Genomic DNA, 17,268 nt, shown 5'->3' on the forward strand with positions numbered 1-17,268 from the left:
TCATTGTCCTTCAAGATCACACATGTCCCTTCTTCACGTTAGGAAGTGACCTACTTTGCTATAACCTACACACATATATTTACAATTTTAGCACAGCTCGCAAGCTTCCTCATCTTAAGTAGTTGCCCACTGAACCTAGGGCTCCCACTTTTTCGCTTTAAAGAGACATTTTAGCTCTGTGCCTTTAGCAGCTGTGCGACAGGCAGAAAACCAACAAAAGTTTTCCCTGGGATGGGGCTACATTGAGGAGGAAAGCTGCTCCTGTGGATTTCTGCCTGTTACGCAGCGGCTGAAGGCTCAGCGCCTCTGTCCACATACAAAGCAGCCATCCTAACTGGACCACTCGTGCCTCTGGCCTCCTACAGAAACAGAGACAGCACGATGGGGATTTTCGTGAGCATCTTCCAAGGAGCAGAATGGCGATCGATCACTCGGCACTCGGATCATTCCGCCTAGCTCAGCCGAGAGCGCGGCCCGCACTCCTAAGGACGTCGCGGCAAGCGTCGGAAGACGCGTTCGGATGTTTTGTTGAGGCCACGCTGAAAGATTCGGGCATCGATTGGTCGCGGAGGGTTCTTTCCCCGTCCCCTGTCCCCCCCCCCCTCTCTCCGGGGTGGCCTCGCGCTAGTCCCTCTCTAACAAAACAAACCCACCTATTCCAACCGACCATTCGGCCGCGCGCGCGGCCGCGCGCAGCGACGGCGGGAAGCGAGGGACACGTCTCACGCGCCAGGGGGACTGACTGACTGGCTGACTGGCTGATTGCCGGCGCTGCGGGTCGACACAGCCCAAGAGGGCGTCCGGGACAGCCGGCCGCTTGGACTCCGCCTCCCGCGATGCTGCGATGGCTGATAGGAGCGGGGCGCGAGCCGCAGGGATTGGCTGAGGTAAACGCCGTTGGTGGACTACGCTGGGGGGGACTGTTGTGGGCGGCGAGGGCGGCGGAGCTCCCGAGTCGCTCAGGGAGGTGCCGTGTTCCGTTAGGACGGAGGGAGGGCGCAGCTCCCCCCCCCCCAGCAGCTTCTTAAACAAAATTACGTTTGGTGGAGAAAGCGTCGCTCCCGTGAAGGCGAAATAAAAAACCCTGAGCATTTGATTATATCTGCCGGTGGGCTATTTCTTATTCTAAGGCCTTTGCAACATTAATAATAATAATAACAACAATATTCATAATAATAAGTAGCAAGGCGTGACTTTAAGTCGTCTGAGGCGCCGCTGCTCTCTTTGCTTACTCGAGGCCACTTGACCTATTACAGCTTTGAAGGAGGGCCCCGTCCTTGGAACTGGTTTGCTCAAGTAAAAGGCACTTCTCGTTTTTCACGTTGAGCTCCTCCTCCTCCTCCTCCTCCAGCGGAGCAGTACTGGTCGGGGCGCAAAACGGAGTCGCGCCAGGGCCACAGACACCTTAAAAAAATAAATAAAAATGCTTTGCTTTGAAGGGAAGGGAAGGGCAGGGGGGAAGAAGGTGAAGCAGAAAGATTGGGAGGCAGGGAGAGAAGGGAAGGGGGTGAGAAATAGAATAGCATCTATGGTTAAAAAAAATACATTTTTTTAAAAATCCCTCACATTTGAAAAGGTTGGTTGCTATTCTCCTGAAACTGACATGTCTCAGGCACAACCCCCCCCCGCCCCGCCTCCCCTCAGTTGAAGTGACAGCAGAATGTCCAGTACTTCTGTGTGTGATTTTGTGTGAAGTTGAGACTTGTATAAATTCACAGATGTGTTTTTACTGTGTAATATCCTTCTTTGTGCCCACCTCCCCTTAACTCTCACATACCCATTTGCACTAGTCACGCAGGTAACACTCGTACACACGCCACTGCACACCACTCTCATACAGATGGAGCAGTCAACATATGCTAGGTAAACAGGTTTCCAACACTTTTATTTATTTGAAGTATTCTTAGGGCTATGCCCTCCCAAAACAAAAAGAAGTGGGTGACATGGTATAGTTTAAAGGTGATTACATCAGGACAGATAGCCAGAAATACCATGAGATGCTGCTCTGCCAAGGTCTTCAAAGCCTGCCTAAATGCTAGAGAAGAAGGAGCAAGGTGTAGGTCTGTTGGAAAGGAGTTGAAAAGATTCAGAGCTACCAGTGAGAAGACCCTGCCTCTAGTGCATGCCCGCTTTGCTTATCTTGATGGCTGACACTTGAGAGGGACCCCGGTAGTTCTTGGCATGTGATAGGGGTGGAGAACCTGTGGTCTGCTGGGCCTTTTCATTCAGCCCATCAGCTCTCCCATCAGTCCACACCCCATCCTCAGCCATACACCCTCTTGGCAAGTTCTGACCCACTCCTCCCAGTGCCCACCTCATCCACCATTTGAAGTGCATTTCTGGCAAACAAGCAGGTTTGCTTGTAGGTTCTTCAGCACAGCAACACCAACCCCTCCATGTTCTCTGCCACTCCTGTTAGCAATAGGAAGTCCTTGGGGAACTTTGAGGAGTATCAAAAGTGCTTGGAGATGGTCGCCAGCACTTCAGGCAACATTGGAAGGTTCCTGTAACCATAAAGGAGAGGGAGGAAGACTGTTGTTGTTCTGGTGGTTGAAGGGTTATGGCAGGACTGGGGGTGCATGAGGGAGGGTGCTTCTTGGGGTGGCAGGAGGGTTTTTCAGCTTTGTGTGCGAAAGTGTGTTGTGGGATATGTGTATGTATATATATATGTATATATATATGTATATACACACATACATACATACATGTGCATATCCCTTCATGGATCACTGCCTTGTTGTGGCGAAGGGGCTTGCGTAACTCAGTGAAGCCATAAGCTATGCCGTGCAGGGCCACCCAAGACGGACAGGTCATGGCAGAGAGTTCTGACAAAATGTGGTCCACTGGAGAAGGAAATGGCAACCCACTCCAGTATCCTTGCCAAGAAAACCCCATGGAACGTATCACAAGGCTAAAAGAGATGACGCCGGAAGATGAGCCCCTCAGGTCGGAAGGTGTCCAATATACTACTGGGGAAGAGCAGAGGGTATTTCCAAGTAGTGCCAGAAAGAGTGAAGCGGCTGGGCCAAAGCCGAAAGGACACTCAGCTGTGGATGTGTCTGGTGGTGAAAAGAAAATCCGATGCTGTAAAGAACAATATTGTTTAGGAACCTGGAATGTAAGATCAATGAATCAAGGTAAGCTAGAGGTGGTCAAACATGAGATGGCAAGATTGAACATCGACATCTTGGGAATCAGCGAACTCAAATGGAGAGGCATGGGCGAATTTAATTCAGGTGACCATCATATCTACTACTGTGGGCAAGAATCCCTTTGAAGAAATGGAGTAGCACTCATAGTCAACAAAAGGGTGGGAAAAGCAGTACTGGGGTACAATCTTAAAAACGATAGAATGATCTCAGTACGAATCCAAGGCAAACCATTCAACATCACAGTAATTCAAGTCTATGCCCCAACCACTGAGGCCAAAGAAGCTGAGGTTGATCGGTTCTATGAAGACCTACAACACCTTCTAGAACTAACACCAAAGAAAGATGTCCTCTTCATCATAGGGGATTGGAATGCTAAAGTAGGAAGTCAAGAAATCACCGGGATAACAGGCAGGCATGGCCTTGGTGCACAAAATGAAGCAGGACAAAAGCTAATAGAGTTTTGCCAGGAGAACACGCTGATCATAGCAAACACTCTTTTCCAACAGCACAAGAGACGACTCTACACATGGACATCACCAGATGGTCAATATCGAAATCAGATTGATTATGTCCTTTGCAGCCAAAGATGGAGAAGCTCTATACAGTCAGTCAAAACAAGACCTGGAGCTGACTGTGGCTCAGATCATGAGCTTCTTGTTGCAACATTTCGGCTGAAATTGAAGAACGTAGGGAAAACCACTAAACCATTCAGGTATGACCTAAATCATATCCCTGATGAATATACAGTGGAGGTGAGGAATAGATTTCAGGGATTAGACCTGATAGACAGAGTGCCTGAGGAACTATGGACGGAGGTGCGTAACATTGTTCAGGAGGCAGCAACTCAATCCATCCCAAAGAAAAAGAACTGCAAGAAAGCCAAGTGGCTGTCTGATGAGGCTTTACAAGTAGCTGAAGAAAGAAGGAACGTGAAAAGCAAGGGAGAAAGGGGAAGATATATCCAACTGAATGCAGAGTTCCAGAGAATAGCAAGGAGAGACAAGAAGGCCTTCTTAAATGAACAATGCAAAGAAATCGAGGAAAACAACAGAATGGGAAAGACTAGAGATCTCTTCAAGAAAATTGGAGATCTCAAGGGAACGTTTTGTGCAAAGACGGGCATGATAAAGGGCAAAGAAGGCAGGGACCTAACAGAAGCAGATGAGATAAAGAAGAGGTGGAAAGAATACACAGAAGAACTATACAGGAAAGATCTGAATGTCCCTGATAGCCATGATAGTGCAGTCACTGAACTTGAGCTGGACATCCTTGAGAGTCAATTCAAGTGGGCCTTAGGAAGCATTAGTAACAACAAAGCTAGCGGAGATGACAGTATTCCAGCTGAGCTATTTAAAATCCTAAAAGATGATGCTGTTAAAGTGCCGCATTCAATATGCCAACAAATTTGGAACACTCAACAATGGCCGCAAGACTGGAAAAGGTCAGTTTACATTCCAATTCCAAAGAAGGGCAACGCCAAAGAGTGTTCAAACTACCGCACAATTGCGCTCATTTCACATGCCAGCAAGGTGATGCTCAAAATCCTACAAGCTAGGCTTCAGCAGTACGCGAACAGAGAACTACCGGAAGTACAAGCTGGGTTTCGAAGAGGCAGAGGAACTAGAGATCAAATCACCAACGTTCGCTGGATCATGGAGAAAGCAAGAGAATTCCAGAAAAACGTCGCTTTCTGCTTCATTGACTATGCAAAAGCCTTTGATTGTGTGGATCACAACAAACTGTGGCAAATTCGTAAAGTGATGGGAGTACCAGACCACCTTACCTGTCTCCTGAGAAACCTGTATGAGGGTCAAGAAGCAACAGTAAGAACCAGACATGGAACAACCGAGTGGTTCAAAATTGGGAAAGGAGTACGACAAGGCTGCATATTGTCGCCCTGCTTATTTAACTTATATGCAGAGTACATTATGAGAAATGCCGGGTTGGATGAATCACAGGTCGGAATTAAGATTAAGTGCAAAAGCTGGTTTGAAACTCAACATTAAAAAAACGAAGATCATGGCATCTGGCCCCATCACTTCCTGGCATATAGAAGGGGAAGAAATGGAAGCAGTGACAGATTTTACTTTCTTGGGCTCCAAGATCACCGCAGACGGTGACTGTAGCCATGAAATGAAAAGACGCTTGTTCCTTGGGAGGAAAGCTATGGCAAACCTAGACAGCATAGTAAGAAGCAGAGACATCACCTTGCCGTCAAAGGTCCGTCTAATCAAAGCTATGGTTTTCCCAGTAGTAACGTATGGCTGTGAGAGCTGGACTATAAGGAAGGCTGAGCGCCGAAGAATGGATGCTTTCGAACTGTGGTGCTGGAGAAGACTCTTACGAGTCCCCTGGACTGCAAGGAGGTCAAATCAGTCAATCCTAAAGGAAATCAACCCTGAGTGCTCATTGGAAGGACAGATACTGAAGCTGAAGCTCAAATATTTTGGCCACCTAATACGAAGAGAAAACTCTCTTGAAAAGACCCTGATGCTGGGAAAGGCTGAAAGCAAAAGGAGAAGGGGACGACAGAGGATGAGATGGCTAGATAGCATCACTGATGCAATGAATATGAACTTGAGCACACTCCGGGAGAGAGCAGAGGACAGGAAGGCCTGGCATGCTATGGTCCATGGGGTCACGAAGAGTTGGACACGACTGAATGACTGAACAACAACACCATGTGCAAAGATGGGTAAATGTTGTGTTAATGTGGCGCATGCATGGCATGTAGTGTGGGTATGTGGCTTTGGCCCTCCCTACCATTGATATGTGGCCTTCAGAAGGTTACCCACAAGGTAATGTGGCACTTGGGGTGAAAAGCATTCCCTACACCTGGGATATGGGAATTGTATGAGTGAAAGTGGTCTTTCAGATAACCTTTTAAGTTCTTAACAACTTGGGTCCCACACTTTGAATTGGGCCCAGAAACATACTTGTAGCCAGTGCAATGGATGCAAAGTTGCAGTTATATGTTCAGATTTTCTGGCCCTCATCAGCATCCAGGTGGCCACATTTTGCACCAGCTGTATCTTTTGGTATGGACCATCTTCAGAGGCAGCCCCACATAAAGTTCATTGCAGTGGTGCATTCGGAGGTAACAAGAGCATTAGTAACAATAAAAAAAGGTAAAGGTATCCCCAACCAGTCATGTCCGTCTCTAGGGTGTGGTGCTCATCTCCATTTCTAAGCCAAAGAGCCAGCGCTGTCTGAAGACGCTTCCGTGGTCATGTGGCCGGCATGACTGAACACCGAGGTGCACGGAACGCTGTTACCTTTCCCGCTGAAGCGGTACCTATTTATCTACTTGCAATTTCTTGCTTTCGAACTGCTAGGTTAGTAGAAACTGGGTCTGAAGATGGGAGCTCACTCCATCATGCAGCACTCAGGTCTCGAACTGCTGTCCTGCCAACCTTCCAGTCTGCAGTTCAGCGTCTTAACCGCTAAGCCACCGCAGCCTCTTATTAGTAACAATAGCCAGGTCTAACTGCTCCAGTTAAAGCTGCAGTTGGTGTACAAGCCAGAGCTTGTAAAATGGACTCCTGGCCACTGATGTCACCTGTATCTCCCAATATAGCAGTGAATCCAGGAGCACCTCCAACTTGCGCACTTGGTCATTAAGGAAAATGCAGCCTCATTGAGGACCAGTTGTATACCACTATCCAGATCAGCCAGCTTCCTAGTCTTCAGAAACTCCGTGTTTCCAGGATTAGGTTTCCACTTGTTCTCCCACATCCATTCCAGAACCAAGTCAAACACCTGTTCAAGAGTTCCACAGCCTTCCTTGGATCCTTGGGTGGAAAAGAGGTATAGTCGCATGTCATCAGCATATTGATGAGATCAAAACTTGAATCTTCAGATTACTTCTTCTAGCAGCTTCATATAAGTGTTAAAGAGCATTGGGGATACAATGGAACCTGCTCCATAAGCCAAGGCTATGGGGCAGAATAGAAATCACCCAATACTACCTTCTGAAACTGAACCTCTAGGAAAGACTGGAAGCACTGTAGTACTGTGTCTCTTATGCCCAGGCCACACAGTTGGGACAGTAGGATACTGAGGTCACTGGTATCATATGCAGCTGAGAGGTCAAGTAGGACCAAGAGGATTGCATTCCCACCATCCAGGCCCTGGTGAAAGGCTGTTTGTCTCAAACCCAGTTTGGAACCTGGACTAGAAGAGACCTTAAATAATCAGTTTCCTCCAAAACCACCTGGAGCTGAGAGGCCACAACCCTCTCTAACAACATTTCCAGAAAGAGAAGTTTGGAGACTAGATGGTAGTTCTCCAATTTCTGAGCACCCGAATTTGGTTTCTTGTTCTGTTTTGCGTAGCAGAACCCTGTGAAGAAAGGGTGTAGCTCAGTTGGAGCCCTGCTAGGGGATTGCCAGAGGGGAAGTTCCAGAAGCATGACCACACAAGTCTGAGGCCAGGTCTTTGACAGGCAGAACAAGAAGTGAGTAACACCATAGAGAGCTATAAAGAGGGGAAGTTCCAGAAGGCTAGTCAGACAGGTCCAAGGTCAGGTCTAGGATAGGGAGAACAAAGAAGTGGCTAGCAACACATGGGGTCTAGAAACCAGATAACTTAACCTGTATGTTACTCCAACAACTAACAGACTCTGAATGAGCCTTAACTAGGGTTTTGTCTTCCTTCAGGTTGTTAGCTCCACCCATGCACTGAATGAGGCCTTCTCCCTTAAAGGGGCCTTGCTTGCATTAAAAGAAGCCTTTGACTATGACAATGCAGAGGTGACTGCAGTGTGGTGCTGACTTCAGAGCTGCAGTTTGAGGGTGATAATGCTACCTCCTCCAGATGCAGAGGGCTGACCCCGTGGGCTTTTCTGGGGAACAGGAGTCTGAGGAGGTAGGGGCCTGAAGATGTGCTTCTGGAGCCCAATCCTCTCCCTGGTTTGAGAGATTCTCTATTTTGGAGGCCTCTTTCCCTGAGGATCACAGCTCTGGTTCCCAATATTTCTTTACCAAGGCTACACTACAGCTTCTTAAAGGATAAGAGGGACCACATCTTCTCTCACGGGGCATTTATTACCTCCAAAGTCCAGGTCTTCAATCATGACCTAGATGCTTTAACTAGCCATTGCAAAGAAGTCTCTAGAGAACACATGATAGGTCTCAAATGTCCATATAGCTTATCTACATCTTCTGATTCAACAAGCTGAAAGATATCCATTACCACTTGACAAGCCATTGTACTTGACAAGCCTCTGGTATTGACCCTGTATTAACTATGGCATCTAACTATGTGAATATGAGTGATTTTAGCCGCAAAATGCATTGCAAATTTGTCACAGCAGCCCTTTGAGGGCTGCACCACCAAACCCACATTATTTATGTGGGGAAGGCCTTTCACCACCTGGAAGAGCTCTGCTATCAGCATCGTGCAGATGTAATGGTGGTGGTGAAGTAGGATTTCTTTACCGCTGTCACCACCACAAAGTAAGACCAAAGATGTACTCTTATCTGGGCCCAGTGATGCTCCCAGTGAATTCTCCATCATCTGTGCTCCAGTCATCGACCCAGTTGTTTCATTGCCCTCAACTTGGCACAACAAGTTGCTGATATGATTTAGCTAGAACATTCAGGAGCAATCATATCTAGAGTCTGCGTCATTTTCCTGTTCCAGGCAAAGACCTGAGGCTTGACAGGACAAACAGCTAAGGATACCCACAGATTATCATTTCCCAGTCCTGAACAGAATCCAAGGTATGACCTTGCCACATGTGTTGGGTCTGATATCACTTGAAATAGGTCCATGGTTGTCATGTCAGCCAGGAAGACCTGAGCCAGTCCAAATAAGGCAGGCTTGGCATGGATGTTGAAAACCCCTAGGACCAACAGCCAACTTCAAGAACTTCTGTCAGCTCATTTAGGAAGCCTGCCAGGCAGTGTGGCAGATGGCACACTACAAGAATTTCTTAACTTCCCCAAGATCATCAGGTATGTGCACTTACTTTAAGCAGTTGATTGATGAGAAACTTGGGAAGAGAACAGAATGAGCACCATATATAGATTTTTAAAGCTACAGTTCTGTGCAGACTTTTTCTGGGGTAAGTCCTGTTGCAAATAGGAGTCTTACTTCTAAGTAAGCATGAATCTCCCTTCCTTTAAAGTTGAAGGCTGGGAGTCTCTGGTCATAATTACACTCCAGAAACACACAATCATATTTTGAGTTTAGCATAGTTTTCTTAAATCTTGGATTAACAAATTAATTGTCTACGTACCGTTTGAGTTATACTGTGGTGAGGATAGCACCAACAGTAATAAGAAATGGGCATCTATTGATTATATCAAATTTGGTGATTTACAGTTTTATTTTTCTGACTTTATGGATTCCTAGAAATCTGTGCAGACCATTGGTGAAGAACAAACACAAAATCCCTACACTGAGCTCCTTGTGCTGAAAGGACATCATGATATAGTGCGATTTCTAGTGGCAATAGATGATTACAGGTAAGACATTACTTTTATAATCCCCCCTTTTGCACCATAGAGATTTCAGTGGACATCTTTAAAAATGAATCTTCTGTTTTTTCTCTCTGCTAAACTGAAGAAAGTATGACAGGTAGTTCAGACCTCAAATGTAGGTTTGGATGAGACATCCTTGCAAACATTTTAGCTGAAACCTAATTGCAATGTGCCTGTCACAGATTTTGACTTCAGTGCGAGAACACTGGAAGTTTAAACACTAAATCTTAGTGCAGTTGTGAGCCACTTATTTCTAAAATCATGTTACTATATTTTCTCCTAATGCGGTACTGATCCAGTGTTTATGCTTTTGATTAATTGCCAATGATCTGCCTACATTTGTCTGCAAGTTCCTCCCACTTCTTGCGAAGCAGTGATATCAGAAAGTTTTATCCCTTAACTACCATACAGATACTTGGAGGCTGATCCCTTTGCCTCCATACATTAGCTTGGATCGGCAGAAGGGGGTGAGCACAAATGACATTCCCACCTCCTCAACCCCAGCTGCCCCCAAGCACCTCAAAAACCTCACGTGAGGGTCAGGGGACCCCTCTGAACCTAGTAGGCTGTGACGCAGGGTGCTGTGGGGGAGGAAAGGACAGCCAAAAATTGGGTGGAGGCACCTTTCATGAGCAAAGCTCCTGCTCAGAGAAGGTTCCTCTGCCTGATTTTTGCCAATCACAGAAGAGGTAGAACTTTATTTATTTATTTATTTATTTATTGCATTTATACCCCGCCTTTTTTCCTCTTGCAAGGAACCCAAGGCGGCTTACATTATCCTCCTCCTCTCTATTTTATCCTCACAACAACAACCCTATGAGGTGGGTTGGGCTGAGAGTCTGTGACTGGCCCAAAGTCACCCAGTGAACTTCCATGGCCAAGTGGGGATTAGAACCCAAATCTCCCAGCTCCTAATCCAACACTCTTGCCACTACACCACGCTGGCTTATATAGAACATGTGTATATAAATTGGGGTTGGGTTTTTCCCCCCCATCAATCATGTCTGGAAGCAGTTATTTCTTACCACAAATTCATCCATAGTTTTTTTCCCATGCTTGGGGTCAGGCATGGGAGTCATATGCATAAGTTAATTCCCAATCCCTGAATAGGAGCATTTGCTAATTCAGGCAAATACTGAAGTCCTTGGATATAGATTCAACTTCTTTATTATAATCAGGTTGCTTGAAATATATATAAAAGCCTGGAAGAGAAATTCAAAGCAAATTCAAAATACTCTGTGTTTTACAGCCAGATTACAAAACAATGATATATATGAACCAGAATACAAATGTATGTACTTGTAAGCAATAAAACATTGTGTATTCCTTGAACAGTTTAATTCACTGGGTATTCCATCTTTTAATGTTTGGTATGCATAGTCATTAAAATCACTGTTAAACCAAATACCACCACCTTATTTGATTCTTTCCAATAATATTAGCATTGTTACTTGGTTTCTGAAATGGTTATATTCAGTTTTCATAGTTCTCTCATTGCATTTTTTGTCAACTGTTGTAAGCCAGGTTTCACGCTTCAGCTCTTTAGATAATATCATCTTATTGAGAATTTTGCAGAAGGATTTTCTTGTTTTCTCGGTGGCTCAGCTAAAACCAGTGAGTGGAAAATTTTCTCAGATTGGTTTCTGAAGATACTAAATAAATCCTGTATCAACCTAACAGACAGCTGCTTTTCACTTCTTTTCTTTTGTGTTTTTGAACATGAAGAGAGGGTCATATTGATTGCAAGATCACTAAAGAAGGCTAAGCCTCAGCAAGAGTCTTCCAAAAAATGGAATGAGATAAAATTGCAAGTAATACTCTAGCATTTGACACATTAAACTAGACTGAATTCATAACACACTTTAAGAATAGCTTTCTCTGTTGCTCGTTTGACCATTTCTTGCTCCTCCAGGAAGCAGACAAGGTTATAGAGGATGGTGATCATGACTGGAAAAGAATCAGGTGACCCATGAAACACCAGCATGGTGAAAAGAATCCATTTGTAGGATTGGTAGTTCTGCCATGAGCCTTTCACATGAAATCTTAGGCTTTATATTTCTGATTATTTTTAGGAAAATCTAGTGCATTGTATATATTGTGGTATTCCATAAGATTTAAAGAATAATCTCAAGCGGTGACACACAACATGCTATTGTTAGTGGAGTGTAAAGGTTCAGATTTGAATTCAGCTTGTAAGAGGCTCTTTAGAAAATTTAGTATTTTGTGCCACCCATTACAAGTTTTTTTAGATGTCCTTAAACTATGTATTATATTGTAACATGGGCCAATTCATGTATTATAATCATTAATTTATTTGCCCCTTTATCAGCTCATGAGAGTGGTCTACTTGCATGGGCAGTGTTTATATGTCAAGTAGGAATTTGCACCAGATGAGGGCAGCAGACTTTGTGAGCAGAGGAGCTCCAAAATAGACTGCTTTGAAATATGTATTCATGTACATTGTTGCTGTATTGTGTAAGTTCCTGTCTCACAGATTTCAATGCTCATATAAGAAGACAGCTCTTGAGCTGATAAAAATGCAGATAATTTCAGTAGTACTGTAGAAGATGTTTTCTCAAGTGATAGAAAGGAGAAGTAAAAAGATGGCCTAATTGATGGTTAATGTCTTTTAAAACTATTAGTTATTGAAACTGTAAGAATTTACTCCTGTATTGTATAAATAGTCACTTTCTTGAGTTCTAATTTGTAAAGAGTACAAGGAAGAATCCCCATCTTGTACAGGATTTTATTGAGGTTATGGTTTTTAGTTTGGAGGATTGCTGTTTTTTAAAATAATATTTTTTATAATTGAGGATATTTTATTCATATTAGGCTTGTATTTTTATATATGCAAAGTAATAAAAAACTTTTATATTTTTGAAGACTTAGGTGTATCTTTAAAAGATCAATTTCTACCAAAGTCAGTGTTTCATCTCTTTTTGCCCTGTTTGTCAGTGATCTAATTTAAAGAGTGATTATTTATTAGCATCTTTTATGTTTTTTGGTCGTGTATAAATAGATGTGGCATTTCCTTCAAACATATGTATCTAATTTATGATTTGTTGTTTACTAGGTTTGCATCTGCTGGTGATGATGGAATTGTATGTTTGTGGAATGCCCAGGTTTGTTTCTGTTTAGAAATACATTGCATACAGATGTGGTTTGGGTGAAATGTAATTTGGAGCCACTCAGTTCCAGATTGAGTGGCTCCAAATTACATTATTTATTTATGTATTTATTTATTTGACTTATTTATTCTATACTGCCCAATAACTGAAGCTCTTGTCCAGATGAGTTACCTAAATGTAAAGTTCTCTATTACAAAGAACTGGCATAGGAAAATTGTCACAAAAACAGTAGTTCAAACTGCATTTTGCAGATCATCCTAAATGTCCATAAGGTGTGCTAGCATAACCAATGTTAGAAAAGTTGGAGACAAAAGTGGCATGGAAATTATCAATATTCTGGCATATCTGCCTACAAAACTAGAAAAAATATCCCTAAAATAATAGTGTAATGACATGTTTCATGACTGTGATGGCATAGTATTTAGTACCTTTATTTGGTGGCTCAGCAGTTCCCTAGGTTGGGCTATCTGAAAAGAGTGTAAAGTATTATATGCAGTGAAATGTTTAAAAGCTTGCAATACCTGTGAATTGTGTCCTGAATATGGGACTGTTCACTAACCTAGAACATATTTTGGAAGAATGCTAAATTGGATGACAGTTGAGATTTTGAATTACACGCCTGTATTACGTCTTGTTTCGAAGCTGTGGTTTTTAGTGTCAGTTGAGGCTCTTCCCTTTAAAGCATTTTACCTGCTTTTCAGCTGACAAAGGCTCCCACAGCAGCTTACAATAATAAGACCCTGCCCCTAGAATTACAGTCTAAAAGACACAACACAAAAGAAAAAGGATTGGGAAGGAGGAGGAAAAAAGCAAATTCAGGCACTAGTTTTTGGTTACAAAGTTCTTATAGGTGTTCCTTCTGATAGGGAGGAATAAAGCCAGCTCCCTGCAGCAGTTCCCTCTGTGGCCAAAAGTATGAGGCCAGGTTGGTTTTCTCCCTTGCCAAGATGTTCTTCCTATGAGGCAGGGAGTGAAACCTCCCAGTGGCTGTTAGATGTAATGAGTATATAGCTTTCTTCCTGTTTGCACCGGATTGCCAAATATGCTGCCAAACCTTATAAAAATGTAAGCTTCTTCCAAGTTCATGGACAGCATGGTCAACACTGGATGTGTTCTGCAATTTTACTGCATTAAAGGGAATTTAGGCATAGAATTCAGCATCCTGGGAATCCCAGCTTCCAGTTTTAAACATGTTTTTAGCCTATCAGTTCATGAAAATAGGTTTGGAATTGTACACAGTGCCACATGAAATCAGTGCAGCTGCTGGTGGTGATAGGACAGGGCTGAGCAGGATTTCCAGCTGGGTTCAAGGCTGTGCATAACTCTTTGCTCCTTCCCATGCCTAGCAGAAGAAGTACTTCTGCTCAATATTCTTATTTTATACAGCTCAGTATTTGCTCAATATTCTTATTTTATACAGTTCACAGAATTCAGCTTTCTTGGATAAGACCTTTTATCATTTGTTAGCAAAGAGCATACATAGCCCCAGTTGTACTATGTTCTTAACCACCTGCGTATGTGATTTCTACCGTCAGGGCTGAGATGCTCATTAGGTTCTTAAAAACTGAAATCCTTCAGTATATACATCCTTTTAGTTTCTATTGTAACACATACCTGCAAAGGCACTGAAGGTCGTAGCCACATTCAGTGGTAGAGCACAAGTTTGCATGCAGAAAGTCCCAGGTTCAGTCCTCGGCATCTTCAGGTAGGGCTCAGAAAAGACTGTGCCTGACACCATGGTGAACTGCTCCTAGTCAAGATAGACAATACTGAGCTGGATGGAGCAGTGGTCTGACTTGGTATAAGGCAGCTTCCTACGTTCTTGCTTAATTTTTTAATGACTTAAATCACCGGTTAATAGAATAATCCAATTTATTGCATTTGTCCTTCGCAGTTTTTGTTTTCAGTAGCACTTTTATTATGATGTCTTTTATTCTGTTTTTCAGACTGGAGAGAAACTATTTGAGCTACATGCGCACACACAAAAAATCACAGCTCTTGCAGCTTTTCCTCTCTCAGATACTTGTGAAGAAAAATGTCACCTGATTTTGACAGCAGGTGCTGATAGGACTGTTATTGTATCCTTTAATGTGAATGCAATTGTGCACATTTTGGACAGGGGAAATACAGAAGTGGGCTAGACAGAAGTGGCCACCATGTCATAGCAGATGGACAGTCATGATTTCCAAGACAAAGCAGTCCATAGCAGACAAATGCCAACACTCCATTTCATAGACGCGAGTCTAGCAAGACATGATTGACAAGTGGAAACAAGATTCTGTGTGCTGATCTTATTCATCGCATATGCAAAAAGCTGCTACAAGGGCTAAAGAATGCTCTCCTCCAGACTGCATGCACAGCAAGTAGAGCCCCAATCAAGAGTTCTTGTATATTTGCCTCATTGATGCATGGAGTGCCCCCCCTTTGGAAGGGAGATGTGGTGCAGATATCTTCTTCCCCCCATTTGTTGTGTGTCACTGCTACAGTAGGGATGTCTGGGTCAGGGCAATAGAAATAGTCTCAAACACCAGTTGTGCCTCTCCATTTCTATAGTTCTAACACAAGTTAACTTTGTTATTATCTTCAATTCCTTAATAAATGAAAACAGGTTTGGGATTGTGACAATGGTGGGCAAGTCCACAAAGTATCCTGCTTCCATTCCACTGTGAAGGTAAGTCAAAATAGAAGTGACTTTGATTTTGTGTATTATGTTCACCTTTGGTGGCAGCCACATAATAGTTACTTTGAGCCCAGGTTATTGCAACACGTGTGACTTTTTTTCTGTGTAATTTGAGGTATTTATGGGCAGCTTGCATTCTCAAACAACGTATTGCTGCTCTCGGAAGCTAGATTGCCCATATAATATTCTGCTCTTTTCCCACCAAGGGCTGACTTACATGTTATACTCAGCTGCATTTGATCACTTTGTTTTCTCACAAGAATAGTTGCTCACTCACATGAGCAACTAACAGCTTAATCTCATGTAGGAAGCCCCAGGTCTCAGCCATGGCAACTTCAGTGATCTCTGAAATTGTATCTTTATGTATGTAGCTGCCATTGAGACCAAGACAGTTGCTAACTGTGTTGCTCTCTTAAGTACAATATTGGTATGAATGAAGAAAATGGCTAAAAGTAAGCTTTCTCTTAATACAGCCTCTGTCACTGAGAGAAACTGAAAAGGCAACCTCAGTACTAGTCCTTGGAATAGTCCTTTATCATTTTGATGCTCTAATTTCATGTTCCAGGGCAATATTGAAGTACTATGGCTAGTGTGACAAACTGAATCATAAAAGGTTAATTTTATTGCTCTGGATTTAGACTTAACAGATTCTCTAAAATCTGGAGAATCTCAAAAAATTAAGCTTTGTGTTTGAACACACACCAACAGAGACCTTCTCTTGATATAACTCTTCCCCCCACCCCCACCCCTGTCTTTTAAACAAACTCTTTCAGGGGTATGATATGAAGAGAAAAAAACCTGATATTTGTTATATATTGTCTTCCATTGACAAATATAATTATTTAAAAGGCTTTGAAAAGCTTAGTCTTTAAAGGACAGGTCTTGCGTTTGCCTTATATCCTCTTCTGTGAGATCTTGCCAAAGAGGTGCTCAAGCAAGTACCTCTGTTAATCAATCTTCCTTTCTGCTTTATAAGAGGAATGATGTCCCCTATGTTAATTATGAATATTTCTGGTAAATAATATTTCAAGTTGTATTTCATAATAACTGAAGTCTCACTAAGTAAAACTGATAATTTTATTGAAAAAAAATCCCTAAAGAACTTTGTTATGGGACATACATCTGATTATCCAATTTGGTTCTACAGTGTTTGACAATTCTTCAGAGGATGGATGTGTGGCTGTCTGGAGGGAGCGATTTGTGTGTTTGGAACCGAAAATTAGATCTCTTGTGTAAGACAAGTCATCTTATTGATGCAGGTAAAAAATGTAAATGGCTCATTATAGCAGCTAAAGTATAAGTAAAATGGATATATATAATGATATAAAATCAACTTGGCAAAGTCTCTTTAATTCTAAAGATAACATATATTAAAGCTGACCTCTATTTTTAAAATGTCAACGTAATCATTTTTGAATTAAGAGTACTTGGAGCCTCCTGTGTCCTATGAATTTTTAAGTGTGTCAAACTTCAGTAACTGTATGTTAACTGACCTGGGCCAGGATATATAAATCACCAAATGAATATATATCCCTTTAGAAATAAAATTAGACTCTTCCAGGTATACTTTGTATTTTAGGAGTATCATAAATGGTAAATGTAAGATTCCACCCAACCCAATAAGCAAAATTTTGTTGTTGTTGTTGTTCAGTCGTTAAGTTGTGTCCGACTCTTCGTGACCCCATGGACCATAGCACGCCAGGCCTTCCTGTCCTGCGCTCTCTCCTGGGGCGTGCTGAAGTTCATATTCATTGCATCGGTGATGCTATCTAGCCATCTCATCCTCTGCCGTCCCCTTCTCCTTTTGCCTTCCATCTTTCCCA

General features: G+C 42.9%; 1 protein-coding gene across 4 annotated transcripts in view; it reads left to right on the forward strand.

The window, feature by feature from the left end:
• Nucleotides 1-463: 463 nt before the first annotated feature.
• The window catches only part of WDR41 (WD repeat domain 41), a 31,217-nt gene continuing 14,412 nt past the window's right edge, over nt 464-17,268 (forward strand). For all 4 annotated transcript variants that reach the window (XM_084833406.1, XM_084833407.1, XM_084833408.1 and 1 more), the window contains exons 1-6: nt 464-887; nt 9,510-9,622; nt 12,711-12,759; nt 14,712-14,843; nt 15,374-15,436; nt 16,593-16,704. In XM_084833406.1, the coding sequence (XP_084689532.1) occupies nt 837-887; nt 9,510-9,622; nt 12,711-12,759; nt 14,712-14,843; nt 15,374-15,436; nt 16,593-16,704 (520 nt within the window). In that variant the 5' untranslated portion in view covers nt 464-836. The remainder of the gene's footprint in view (nt 888-9,509; nt 9,623-12,710; nt 12,760-14,711; nt 14,844-15,373; nt 15,437-16,592; nt 16,705-17,268) is intronic.

The sequence above is a fragment of the Heloderma suspectum genome, chromosome 2 (assembly GCF_057233095.1).
Source record: "Heloderma suspectum isolate Gila_16-S chromosome 2, 16-S_ref, whole genome shotgun sequence".
Taxonomy (NCBI): domain Eukaryota; kingdom Metazoa; phylum Chordata; class Lepidosauria; order Squamata; family Helodermatidae; genus Heloderma; species Heloderma suspectum.